Source organism: Balaenoptera ricei, chromosome 7 (assembly GCF_028023285.1).
Source record: "Balaenoptera ricei isolate mBalRic1 chromosome 7, mBalRic1.hap2, whole genome shotgun sequence".
Lineage (NCBI taxonomy): Eukaryota > Metazoa > Chordata > Mammalia > Artiodactyla > Balaenopteridae > Balaenoptera > Balaenoptera ricei.
Genome location: NC_082645.1, coordinates 117716174 through 117730130, shown reverse-complemented (window position 1 = coordinate 117730130; position 13957 = coordinate 117716174). Strand labels below are relative to the sequence as shown.

General features: G+C 49.4%; 1 protein-coding gene across 4 annotated transcripts in view; it reads left to right on the top strand.

Moving 5' to 3' along the window:
• Positions 1-13957, top strand: part of IQCA1 (IQ motif containing with AAA domain 1) — a 166898-nt gene that overhangs the window by 78646 nt on the left and 74295 nt on the right. For all 4 annotated transcript variants that reach the window (XM_059928994.1, XM_059928990.1, XM_059928992.1 and 1 more), the window contains 3 exons: positions 5998-6073; positions 13147-13253; positions 13418-13519. In XM_059928994.1, the coding sequence (XP_059784977.1) occupies positions 5998-6073; positions 13147-13253; positions 13418-13519 (285 nt within the window). The remainder of the gene's footprint in view (positions 1-5997; positions 6074-13146; positions 13254-13417; positions 13520-13957) is intronic.

The window sequence follows — 13957 nt, the reverse complement described above, 5'->3', positions numbered from 1 at the left end:
TGGAAATGATCCTAATGGTTAACATTTGGGGAGTGGCGTGGGCAGGCACGCTGTTTACCTCTGTCCACTCTCCTAACTTCACCAAGACAAATACCTAGGATACGATATTTGACGACGAAAAATCTTTTGGAATCCTCTGCGTTTTTCTCTGTATCGCTATCTCATTGATGATGATTAAGGGAAAAAATTGTGTTGTATAAGGACCCATGTCACACAATAGATGGAAACTTACTAAAAATTGTCAGTTTCAGTACATTGACGTTATAAATATGTTCTAAAAATCAAATCAAGGGGCGTCCACCAGTTTATTCTTACTAAGAAACTGCTTTGTCCTTAATGATTTATGACAGATTGGGTCATGACAAGAAAGTGGGGAGCTGATCTGAGAATAGCCAGCTGCCCGAAAAGAACCTCCGTGTGGCGGAGCTTCCTAGTGGGACCGAGAGACCAGGCAGGCAGGTCTCACTGCTGCTAGATGCGATGTTTGAGGCATCCTGGAGAAAGAGCGGCCCAGAGGCCGGAGCTGTGGCAATGGCTCAATTTGCAAAAAGAGAAGAAAGCCAGATGCCACAGACCACAGATCGTGGCACCAGGTGCGACCATGCAGAGGACGGATAGCCCATGACTCAGCCCTCTGAGTGAGGCTGGTAGGTGAGAACACGAGTCTCTCGTCTATTTGGTGGGTCCACAAGTGTGGAAGGCAATGGAGAAATAAAATGAATGAGACATAATAGACACCGCCCTCCAGGAGCATAACGTCAGTTCAGAGACCAAAGGTAAGAAATTGACATTTATTAGCAATAAGAATACAAAACCATCAGTACAATCTCAAGGTAGGAGAAACCCGTCTACATGGGACATACATGGAAAAGTCAGGAGGACTTGTCAGCTGTCTGACTCGTGGTGTGATGGAAACGTCCGGAAGGCCGGCCACCTTCACGTTCAGGCCAAGAAGGAAGCTGACCATGGCTCCGCCTATAACCATTAGACCAGCACCATTCCTTAACTGGGCACCTGGCTGACTAGAACATATCCATCCATAGGAGAGAACCGGGAGGTGGAACTATCTGGAAGTCTCTGAGATGTAGGTAAAGGAGCCAAGAAGGTTTCACCGTGAGCTGACTTTGGGCTTGACGAGGATTTGGATTCTCTGACGCCCCCGGAGGACGAACCAGGCCTCAGCTGATGGAAAGAGGGCTTCTGTTAACCTGTGGTCCTTGCTCTAGCGGTTGATTAGAATCGCACAGAATGGTCTGGTTCTAAGAAAATGTCCGTGCCCCATTCGAGGAGATTCTCATTTCCCTGGTCTGGGGTAGAACTGGGGTATTGGAGATCTTTTATGTTCTCCACTGGGTTAAGTAAAAAGAAAGTGTTTTCTAACAGTGGAGTTGGGCTGCCTCTGGAAGAAGTGAGTGTCGGAATGTGGGCCAGGGCTGTCCAAGGTCTTGTTCGCCTGACAGGCAGGCCAGAGGGCAAGGGGCTGGGCTGCACTGGAGGAGGGGGGTGGGAAGGCGACCCCCAGTTTCCACGGGGGAAAATATGTATCTGACAGTCACAGTCACAGGGAAGCTCAGGACCCAGGAGTCACCTAGTAAGAGGTGACACTGGCAGATATCAGGAAGAGGGATGGTGGTGTGACATCAAGGGGTGTCCCAAGGCACGGTCAGTGAGAATCTGCGAATCCCAGTGCAGGAGATCCCAGAGGCAGGCCCCAAAGGTAGAGCCTGAAGGATGCACCCTTGTAACCCCAGCACCTAGAAATTTCCACACGCGGTAAGTGCTCAGGAGATATTTACAAGTAAACAAGATAAGGTCATAAAGCTGGTAAACTAGCCCCCCCCCACACACACACAAAAAACTCAAGACAAAATAAAGTTCAGTGGCACCCAAAGAAGGCATATGAATTAAAAGTTAATACTATGTTTCACCTACTCAGCTGGCAAAACTTTTTTATCATTATAATTATGCTGTAACCGACAGACATCACCTATGCGTATAAATAAAGAAAAAGAAAAATGAAAGGTTCATGGGATAAAGGTGACAGTGATACAGCTGATTATTTCCTTGGATTTTTAAAATCTTTATCGCATTGTTGCAGTGGTGTCCTTTCTACAATTAATAAGCATTTTTGCAAAACATGCAACATGGCTCTGGCATTAGCTCGCAGGAGGAGCTGGGGTGAGCCAGCCCCCCTCTCTGGACATCCCTGGCTGGCGTCTGCACAGAGCAGATCCTCAGTGATATTTATAACATTTCTGAACGAATGGAAAGGCTGGACATATCTAAGATGAGGTTTCTTTCTTTTTTTTTTTAATAAATTTATTTATTTTATTTATGTTTATCTTTGGCTGCATTGTGTCTCCGTTGCTGTGCGCAGGCTTCCTCTACTTGTGGCGAGCGGGGGCTACTCTTGGTTGCGGTGCACGGGCTTCTCATTGCGGTGGCTTCTCTTGTTGCAGAGCACGGGCTCTAGGTGCGCGGGCTTCAGTAGTTGTGGCTCGCGGGCTCAGTAGTTGTCGCTCGTGGGCTCAGTAGTTGTGGCTCGCGGGCTCAGTAGTTGTGGCTCGCGGGCTCAGTAGTTGTCGCTCGTGGGCTCAGTAGTTGTGGCTCGCGGGCTCTAGAGCGCAGGCTCAGTAGTTGTGGCGCACGGGCTTAGTTGCTCCGCGGCATGTGGGATCTTCCCAGACCAGGGCTTGAACCCGAGTCCCCTGCATTGGCAGGCAGATTCTCAACCACTGTGCCACCAAGGAAGCCCTAAGACGCTGTTTCTTATTGGGACTCACTGGGTCTTCTGGGTGGCAACACCAGCTCGCTCAGGTCAGCAGACAATGAGATGGAGTCAGGGCACGTGGAGGGCTCAGGACCTGGCAGGCGTGGGCTGGAGCTGGGAGTTGCAGGACCCAGGTCCACTGGGACCAGCTCCTCTGTCCACCCCCTTCTCTAAAGAAGGCCGTGTGGTGGCTGGGACCCGCGTTCTCACCTTGCTGCCAGCTGGCCGGTCCACCTGTGTGTTCCCACGCCAGTGCAGAGGGAACCATTACGGCTGGCCAGTCCAGCTCCTCGGGGTCAGGCTGCTCCAGGAGAGGCACGTCTCTCTGGTTAGACACTCTCCAGCCACTCGGCTGAGCTGGGAGTTGTGGCCGAGAAGTTTCCATCAGAAAGGGATGTTGGTCAAGGCAGGCACCATTGACAGGTGCAGCTGTACTTGTATGACCCCTTCACAGTGAAAGATTCAGAAAAAAAAGTGACTTTGGAGTTGAGAGGGTAAAACCTCCTCGTGGGATTTCTCTCTCCCAATAATTGTCAAAATGAGCAAGATATTAAGTGTTTAAAACAGCAACCAAAGGAAAGGATCAGTCCAATGAACTATTGACCAAAGGAAGAAATATCTCTAAAAAGGAAAGCAGACGTGTTCCATCGTGCTTTCTCTCTGGTTAAAAGGTGTCTCCTGTGATGGCCAGTTACGTCATTACCACGTGGAAAGTCGTGGGAACCGCTAACGTCCGCTGTCATTCTGTGCAATCGGGATCAGATGTTTCCAAAACTGGTCTTACAGTGTTTTACTCCCCTTGAGAACTTGATATTTATTATAGAAATAAAGCTGTACAAATAGACCTATAAATCTTATTTTTACTTACATGCGTTAAACGCCTAGAGAGCAGGCCTGATGCTGGTTCCATATAGGGTACAAAATATCAGCAAGACGGAATCCTTCTCCATGGGGGCCCACAGCCCAAGAGAGCAGCTAAGACAGGCACACAAATAGCCAATAATATGCACAGAGAAACAGGAGCCAGGAAAGATAAGCAGATCCTACTGAGCCAGGGGAGAGTCTTCTTGACCTGGGAGAATCCAGGACGGCTTCACAGAGGAGGGGATATTTGCCTCAGACCTAAGAAGAATTTTCCACAGAAGAAGATGGGAAAATGAATTCTGGTCCGAGAGAGGTGGGCACCCTGACCCTCTCCAGCCTGTGCCCGTGCTCCAGCCAGAGTCATGACCCGACAAGCAGATCCATTCATGCCAGGCTCCTGCGGGGACCCCCAGGTGGCTGCCCTGCTCTCAGACCAAGTTCACACTCCCTGAGGAACACGGCTCGTGGGCCTTCCAAAGTCCGTCCCCTCTCTGCATCTGTGTCTCTGTGTCTCTGTCTGTCTGCTTGGCCCTGTTCCGTACGCCCCTGCCCTACTAACTTCCAGTTACCAAAGGCAACACGGCCTTCCAGCTCAGACTCGCGCGGACTGGTCCCTCTGCCGAAAGCGCTTCCACGGTGCTCCCTCCCTGGAACAGCACTCCTCCCCCTCCCTTTCCCTTCCCCCTCCTCCTCCACCTCTACCCATGAAGGCGCACACCCACCACCTATAGGGGCTCCCAGAGGCCAAATACAGGACGATGTGAGTATCCAAAACCAGAAGAGCCACAGCACGTCCGTCAGCAGCGCACTGACTGAAAAATACAAAAGATCCGTGAATGCTTCGTGATACCTGGAGAGAGAGAGGCGGGGAGAGAGAGGAGTAATATCTCTGAGAGTATTCATTAGCTATTTCAGATGCCCCTTTCTGTCTGTGAATCATCTGTTTCCTCCAGGGACGTGCCTTTTTCCAACACTGGTCTTCTCCGCGCTTCTCGGGCTGATTCTTCTCGAATGACTGGGTGTCCTGGGCTGTGTGAGTGAGTGGGGCTCCTTCCCCCGTGAGCTCTGATTTCCTGTGGGTCCTGGAAGGTGGGTCAGTTGCTCCACAGGCGTGGAGGCCCCAGGATTTCTGGGTCCAGGTTCTCCCCCCAGGTCTGCAAGGCGGGTGGCCCCTCGAGGAGGCTGTGTTAGCCCCCGCGTGTTTCGTGAGCTGTGGTGCAGGCAGGTCTCCCGTGTCACCCCACCCCCGCAGGAGTCAGAGTCCTCCCGCCACCCTGACTTCCTCCTGGGAGCTCCCATCGCTCTCGTGAGCTCGTCTCACGTGTCTTCCCGACTGCCGCGTGGAGTAGGGGAGGAGAGGTAGGCGGGGATCTGGTACCCGGGCGCTGCCGGACCACGGCACGTGGCGCGTGAGGTCCCAGAAACGAGGGCACGTCCTGTGCCCAGACTCACCAGAGGCGCTCACCATCTTATTGCTGCTCCTTCAAGCTGTACAGAGAGCACTTTGATTGCTTTGGAAACTCCTCATGGACATCGTGTAGACCAGCATCCCTTCTTTTGCCCTTTGTGGGGTGACAGTAACCAGGATTTGGGTCATCGGGCACCTGACTCTTAATACAGTACAAACATTATTGCCCAGAAACGTCAGATGGGCCTTTGCGAGGTATGGCTCTTCCCGACGCGGAACAGCCCTGGTGGTGTAGGGCAAAGGGGACTTCTGCCGGGGGTCGGGGCAGACCCTCCAGCTGCAGTGGCCGGTGTCCCTGCAGCTCCCATCTGGCTGCACAGAGGCAGCCGGGACCAAGGGTGGCGTGGCCAGGCTCTCTCTGCAGCGGGGGCCCAGGGCAGGGAGGCTGGCAGGACCTCCAGCTCAGGCTGGGGCTCAGGACTGGCTTCCTGGCCCAGGGAGGGGACAGGCAAGCCAAGAAAGGAGCAGCCCGGGTGCTCCTACAAACCACCACCTGACAAGTGGCGGAGCAGAACACAGACGGAGAGCAGCAGCAAATCTGGGTCACGCGAACATGGCAAAGGAGGTGGCAGGACTTGGGCGGGCATCAGTTTTCAGAGCAACGAAGGAGCAGAGCATCAGAGGACAGGACCAAACTCGGGGTGGGGTACCCCAGGGAGCCCGAAGGCAGACCCAAGTCTCCAGACCATCCCCGCCCTGGTCGGTGGACACAGCACTCCCTGTTCAGACTGGTCAGCAGGGAAACTGCCCAGGTGGGCAGACGCCCCACAAACCAGAAAAGAGTCTACGTGCTTTTCTGTAGTCACAGCAACCACGATGTACGTGCCTTTCACTGTCTGATCACGACGGATAAACTCTGCCTGTAATTAACAAGTGTATTATTCTGCTTTCACAGGAAGAAGGTGAGGGCTGGAAAATGTCACCGAGTGTTTTCCTTCATATGATGGAAGAAGGAAATAACGTATACAAAGGTCAGTTTAGCAGAATAGGCGTGCTGACTGAGGTGGCCCCGTCCACCCAGTGTGGCCTCAGCCTCTGTTGGGCAGAATTTGCTGCCCAATCATGAGAGGCTGCAAACATGCAATTCACAGCCAAGACCTTCTGTCCGTCTCTCTTTTAAAATTCCTTTGGGTGGCTTCAAGGCATATAACTGGTCAAAGAGCAAGATGAGAACGTAATCTAAACCTCTGTTCTGTTTTAAACCCTTAAGACTTCAGCTGAACATTCTCTTGTTAGGAATGAAAGGGAAGAAGGATTTTCCCTGGATTGTTTAAATTAAGAAAATCAATGCCGTATGTACAGTAAAATGTTTTAATCCTATTAGACTAAGACTCGTGCCTGAACACTGACACCTAAATCTTTTCTCCCATGTTCAGCATACTTCGCAGAGTATAATCTGGCTCATTCAGCAAGTGTATGGATTGGTCTTTGAGATACTCTCATTATACTTTACTGGAACGGTTATCCAATTCCTGTGGTTCCACCCCACCCTCACAACAAATCCCAACACAGAATGACCTGCCAAGGTGACCCTGGTCATCAGTGTTATTTGGAAATTCCTGAAAAATGCAATAAGGGCGTGAAGTAGAATATGTCCAAACTCCAGTCACATGTGTGCCTCCTTCCTAATTCTGGTCTTAGGTGGACAGCACCGGTACTATAATTTACTTAATATCTATTTTTAATTGATACACGGTTTTTTACCCCAATTAATTGAGCCTCATCCTCAGCAACTATATCAAAAGTCGTTGCAGGTTTGATATGCCGGTTCTATAAAATAAGAATGTCCGTGGACTTCCCCCCGGCAGTCCAGTGGTTAAGACTCCGCGCTTCCACTGCAAGGGGAGCGGGTTCGGTCCCTGGTCGGGGAACTAACATCCTGCATGCCCTGCGGTGTGGCCAAAAAAAAAAAAAAGAATGTCCGTGTACCTCCTGAAATTCTTTCCCTTACCAGCAGTGGCAAGGGTCCCACTCTACCTGAGATACTGAACGAAGGCAGAAGCACAGGGATAGGATGACCCCAGCAGGATTTAGCGACTGCTTTAATTGGGGAGGAAGGAGGTCAAAGGGTAAATTAACATTGATTAGGTGCCCAAGACACAGAAGCCTTTGTGTTTTCGTTCCCATCTTACTTACCTTTATAACAACCAGGAGCGGTAAACATCACTTACCCACGATCAGCAGGTCTGATCTTCTATCAGGTCTACTGATAGAAGACCTGCCATCGTTCACGTTTGAGAACATCAACTGTTTTTCTTTTCCATTATGGTTTATTACAGGATATTGAATATAGTTCCCTGTGCTATATACAGTAGGACCTTGTTGTGAATCCATTCTATATAGTTTGCATCTGCTGACCCCAAACTCCCACTCCAACCCTCCCCCATCCCGACCACCCCCTTGGCAGCCACAAGTCTGTTCTCTATGTCTGTGAGTCTGTTTCTCTTTCGAAGATTAGTTCATTTGTGTCATATTTTAGATTCCACACATAAGTGACATCATATGGTATTTGTCTTTCTCTTTCTGACTTACTTCACTCAGTATGATAATCTCTAGGTCCATCCATGTAGCTGCAAATGGCATCATTGCCTTCTTTTTTTATGGCTGAGTAGTATTCCATTGTATATATGTACCACATCTTCTTTATCCGTTGCTCTGTCAATGGATATTTAATTTGTTTCCATGTCTTGGCTATTGTAAATAGTGCTGCAATGAACACTGGGGTGCAAGTATCTTTTCAAATTACAGTTTTGTCCAGATATATGCCCAGGAGTGGGATTGCAGGATCATATGGCAACTCTGTTTTTCAGTTTTTTGAGGAACCTCCATGCTGTTCTCTATAGTGGCTGCACCAATTGACATTCCCACCAAGATAATACCAACTCTGTAACAAACAATGGTGCCAAGCAATCCCTATCAAAGCATCCATTCACTTACATATTCACTCAACAAACATTGATTGACTCCAATGTGCAGGTGCAATGCTAGCCTGGAGCTACAAAGCTGGCGCATGCCACCAGCAGGCTCACAACACACCAGGTGCTGTGGCGGTAGATGGGTGGGGACAGCGGCACAAGTTGGATGGCTTGTTAGGCTGGCCTCAGCCGCCTCCGAGGGACCCAGCTAGGAATCGCAGTAAGTCACAGGCCTGGCTGGGGTGCCCCCAGAACTCAGGGCTGTGTCCCAGACAATAGCTGCCATTTGTTAAGACACCACTTCACATGACTTCATGTATTGGTCTGTACACACTGTCTTTTGTTTCGTATTCTGCATATCTATCACCAACCTTCGAGATAATTTTCCAGGCCTTCGAACGCATTAGGTAATTGACCAGCTCCTCTTCTTCTGAACACCTCCCTTCTGGAGCCCTGCCAGCTGTCCTCCTTGGGGCTTCCTTTGCCTTCTGTGACTGTCACCCCTTCATTTTCCTGTTACTCCCTCATTTTGGTGGAGCCTGTCCTACTGGGTGTCCTGAGAGGGGCTGCCGGTGGGGAGTTTTAGGTGCCAGGTGCATCTCAATACACTCACACTCGGGATTTGGAAGCTCTGGCTCCCTTGGCCTGTGATGTAACTACATGGAGAAAGAAAGAAAAGTGGAGAAGAGCAAAATTCTCACCTACCTTAACAGGGAGTCAGGAGCCCATGTCTAAAATTGATGAATCAAGAAGCAGCAGTATAAGCGTATCATCTAGACATTGGCAGAGGAACAGAGAAACAACCAGAAGAGCCCACGTGAAGCTAGATCACTTCACACCCTCCTCCCGTGGGCCCTGTGCTCTTCCTCCCACAAGCTGCTCACACTCCCACCTCAGGGCTGTCGTACTTTCTGTTCCCCTTGCCTTCAATGCTTGTCCCTTCAGGCCTTCTCCCGCCTCACCTGTGCCCGCCCCTGACCCCACTTTACTCACCTCCCTCTGACTTCCGTGTGTGTGTTTGCTGTCTCCCCGCAGGGGAGGCGGCGGGGGGGCGCCAGGTCCATGAGGGCAGGGCATGAATTTCATAATTTACAAATAGATCAGATTTATGAATGAATCTGAATCTAGTCAATGCATTTTTGAGTGAATGAATGTGGGAATAAATGCCCCTGGACAGTGTAACTGGAAGGCAGAGTTTTTTTATTATAATCTTTTCAATACTCTGACTTTAAAATAAGGTGCCTGCATTATTTTGATAAAAACAGTAATTAATTTGGGGGACATCTAATGTTCCCATGGGAAGCCTGCGGACCCACCCAGCAAAGCTCTTGAAACGACCCACACCTAGTGTGTAATATCTGTTTCCATCAAGACTAAGAAAACACAAGCCACTCGGGAGCAGGAAACGTGAAGTGTGATTTTCCTAGTTGGCTGTTGGGGCATTTGATGAGTTACCTGTCCGGTCTTTGGTAATTTACAGAAATTAAATGTTTTCATCTGAGAATTCTTTTCATAAAAACCAAAGGTTTTCCTTCTCAGACGAAACATTAGCATTTTAATCACTGAGATTAAGCCCCCTCCTCGTCACCCCTCAACCTGCAAAAGCTGCCGCAGCTCCCGCTTTCCCAATTCTGGGATAAAAGCTCATTCTCTGCTGTAGGAAAGAGCGGGCAGTTGTTTTCCTTTGAGAGCCATGAATAGCTTCCTGCAATTAGAAATGTCCATGAAATTCTTGAAGGGATTGAGAAGTGCCCTGTGCAAAAGTGTCATGAGAAAAACAAAGTTGCAGTGGAAAACTAGGTCCATTTACATGAACTAGAGTGAAACCGGGAAAGGCTGCTACGAACTGTTTTATCTGTAAAATAGTTACAGCTCCAGAAATGGGAATGTCATGAGGTGCCACTGCTTTTACATAAATAATCACATCTTGCTTTCCTTTCTGTTGAATATTCTGTGTTCCTTTCATTATGAAACGCATGGCTTCCCAGTCTTAGTAAATCTATCCCGTGAAAAAGCAGTGTAGCTTCCTTTAAATAACAAAGCAGTTTTGCTCTAAAAGATCTTAATGAAACAGGTGGGTTTTGCTGTGGGAGAAGATTTAGTCATCATACAAGGGGGAAATCTGCTAGAAAAGAGCTGTTATTAGTGAATAGCACGTTTTAACACAGTTATGGTATTTTCAAGGGGGAAAGCTTACAATTTTAAACCCATAAAAAAGAAGCATTATATTATTCCTGCATTTCAAAGTTTTCCACAGTCTAAGCTTATGTAAATTTCAGAAAAACGTACAGAGAAGGGGCAGTTGCCTTCAAGCCCGTGAGCCAGCCTCGCCTTTGTGTACTCACACCTTACAAGCTCACTGCAAAATCCCCCTTCTCGTGGGGGGACAGACATTCAGGCCAGAGCAGAAACTGAGGTCACCCTCAGACAGGTGTACAGGAGGCACACCCCCAAACCTCTCCTGCCGTATTGTCCTGTCCCATCGTCTGAGCCCTAGCGGCTGGGCCACCTCTCATGTGGCCACCCTGCTGGGGAAGGACATGTGGGTGAATCAATTCTATGAAAATTTTACCCCCTCTGTGATGTGTTTCTTGTCTATTTCTTATAAATCCACACTAGCCACCCTAGAAAAGGTTTGGGTGCTTTCATCATCCTCATTTTCAAAAATCTGCCCCGGAAACTTTTTATCACCCGTAGGTTTCTCCTTGCTATCTTCCTGCCACAGACTGTGACCAGCCAAGGATTGGCCCTGTCCAGGCCACACTGCCTTTGGTTTGCTGGTGGGAGGCCGGTGGGCCTAAGAGCCCTCGCCGGGCCTGGAATCCAGACAGGCCGACCCCTCTGCCCAGCTAACTCTCCAGGAAGTGAGCCAGGCCTGACCTGTGTGCGCCCATCACCTTGTGGTGCCCCTTCTCGCTTCCAGAAATCTCCATGCCAGCCTCTGGGAGCAGCGTCAGGGTCTCCAGTCTGTGGCTTGTGGACCCGACCCACCCTTTCGGAAAACTGGAGCTGCACACCCACATCCCGTCTTGCTCCCCTTGCGTCCTGTGTGGTCCTGACTCGGACCCCTAAGAGGACACGCCCAGCGGTCCTCAGCGTCCTCACTTCCACTTGCTCTCTGGGCACAAGTGTTTTTAGAGTAGCTGCTGTCCTGCCTGGTTCCTCGCCCCTCGAGAGGCGGAGATTGTTGACAAGGAAAGGGAAGAAAGACTGTGAGACCAGCAGCTGGAAAGTGGTAGCATGGGGGATCCACCTGACCTGGCTGGAGCCCTCCGGGCGATGCCCTTGCCCAGTCGCCCGTTCTTGTGCATCTGCATCTCGTCGCCCTTTTGCTCCATCTCCCCAGGATCTGCAGCCATTCCTGGCTCACACCACGTCCCATCCCTTCTCCTCTCCTTTCTCGTTGGTTCTGCTCATCCCCGGCCTCCGTGAGTTACGTGGAAATTCCACCCTCCTCTCTCATCTGTTTGCCCACTTGACTCTCCGAGAATCTTCTCTGCTGTCCGCCTTCACAGTTGACACCTCTTGCCCTCTGTGCACCCAGACGTATGTTTCTGCCTGTGACCATGACTGTCCTCTATGGCTTGTCCTCTAATGCCACCCTTCTTGGTCAGCTGTGTCGGGGGACACAGTCCTGGCTAGTCTCAGGATCCCGTGCGGTGCTCGTAGGAGAGGCCGTGCTTGAGAAACTTCCATCCCATCGTTCACCGCCTGCCATCCAGGCCCCGCACGACCCCCTTTCTTCCCAAGCCATAGCCATTGTCAGACGGAGGTGGGGAAACCCCTGCCTGGGGCCCCGTGGCCCTCGGTTGCCTTCCCGAGTTGCACGGCATCAGTGCTCCAGGGATGCGTTCCCGGCAAAGTGGCCCAGCTGAGTGGTGGTTGCAGGTTTGGTTCCAGAAATTTTCCATCACATTCTGAACACAAATTCAAGGAAGAGATCTCATTTCCCAAACTGGCAAGTCTTTTTCCCCTGGGAGATCCCCCAGTCCCACAGCCAGGATACAGTGATATGCACTTCTGTGCAATTGGGAACTCCCCTTCTGAGAAAAGAGGCTTATTTCCATTTATTCCAGTGATACAAAATTACCCTTATTTCCTCTAGAGTCACATTTCTCTAACCATCCTCCTAACTGCCAGGCAAAAGGGAAATGTAAAATGTGTATGATTTCAAAAACATCCAAAAAGTGATACAGAAATAGAGCCGTTGAATTAGGGGCGAGTAGTGGGTCCTTGTGGGTTCAGTGTTGGCTTTTACTAGGAGCCAGGGTAAATTACTGGTGAGTTGAACTAGCAACAGAATCTCTCCTATTTTAGCGAATCATTTGAATAATAAAAATAATGTAAAACGTATTACAGAAACAGTCACCTATAACTGTATAATCCCACAATTAACATTATTTTTTACATGTGTTTAATCGTATGGAAGAATGCTGTTCGTTTCATACTTTTTTATTGGATCTTTTCACATAAGCAGTTTCCTTCTTTATTTTTTAGATATTATACAGGCACAATCCTTCTGTTTGGGAAGTGGAGAAGGAGGTAGAGCAGAAAACTGAGGTTGTGTTACATATCACAAAACTGCGTTCCTTAGTGTCAGCACAAAGGAATGGGCGCTTGCCGTCTACCTCTACAAGGATTAAATCACATGCTGCTGCAGCTGCTGACCTTCGACACCCCCTGAAAGGAGTTCAGGGTGGAGAGCTGACATGGGGCCCTCTGTGCTCTGGGAAAAACTGGCAGAGCAGGTCTTCAGAATAGTTAGATATTTTCAGGAGCCAATTTTATGAGCCCAATTCTTGCATCTCCTTGTATCTAGAAAAGCACTAAAATCCTTCATGGTGACGACTGCTCCTCGTGACTAGCAGAAACCTTCTGCAAAAAAATATGTGCTCGATTGCGTGTACTCCCCCTTCACCAAAATCACATATATGCTAACCTTACCCCCTACCTCTTTAGAGCAGTTTCTCAGAGCTATCTGAGACGCTGTCTCCCGGGCTATAGTCCTCATTTTGCCCCAAATAAAACTTGACTCACAACTCTCACGTTGTACATTTTTTTTAAGTCGACATTAGTCTTCACGCTGAAAAAATTTCCTTTTCTTTTTCTTTATTCCTTCTGGAGTACAGACCTGTGGAAGAATAAAGATGAATCGTGGAATGTCCCCCAGGGCTATGATCCCGAACTGATCAAAGAGGACAAACGGAAAGAATTGGAGTCGGAGATCCGGCTGCAGGTAAGACTGCTTTTCTGCTGTAGTCCCAGTAAGTCAGTCACTGCAGTGCTTTGTTACAATTTCCTGTTAATAACCTACCCAGAATTTAAGCTATTTTTAACTTCACAAAGAAAACACAGGTCATGCGAAGTCAGCTAAACCTAGGGTCTTTTGTATTCACCTAGGTTGACGAGCTGATGAGACAGGAACTAAAAAACTTAAAACTAGCTGTGAACAGAGAGAAGGAATTATCGGGCAAAACAGGAAGGAGGAAAGGAAGTAAAAAGGTGAGTGGTTCTTTTTTTTTTTAATTATTTATTTATTTATTTATTTATTTATTTATTTATGGCTGTGTTGGGTCTTCGTTTCTGTGTGAGGGCTTTTCTTTCTAGTTGCGGCAAGCGGGGGCCACTCTTCATCGCGGTGCGCGGGCCTCTCACTATCGTGGCCTCTCTTGTTGCGGAGCACAGGCTCCAGACACGCAGGCTCAGTAATTGTGGCTCACGGGCCCAGTTGCTCTGCGGCATATGGGATATTCCCAGACCAGGGTTCGAACCCGTGTCCCCTGCGTTGGCAGGCAGATTCTCAACCACTGCGCCACCAAGGAAGCCCCAGGTGAGTGGTTCTTATGCACGGGAAGCAGAGGGCAGATCCAAACCGTGACCAGGAGCCCGGCCCCCGCGGGCAGTGGCCCGTCCACGCGTGCTGCCCGTGGACCCTGGCTG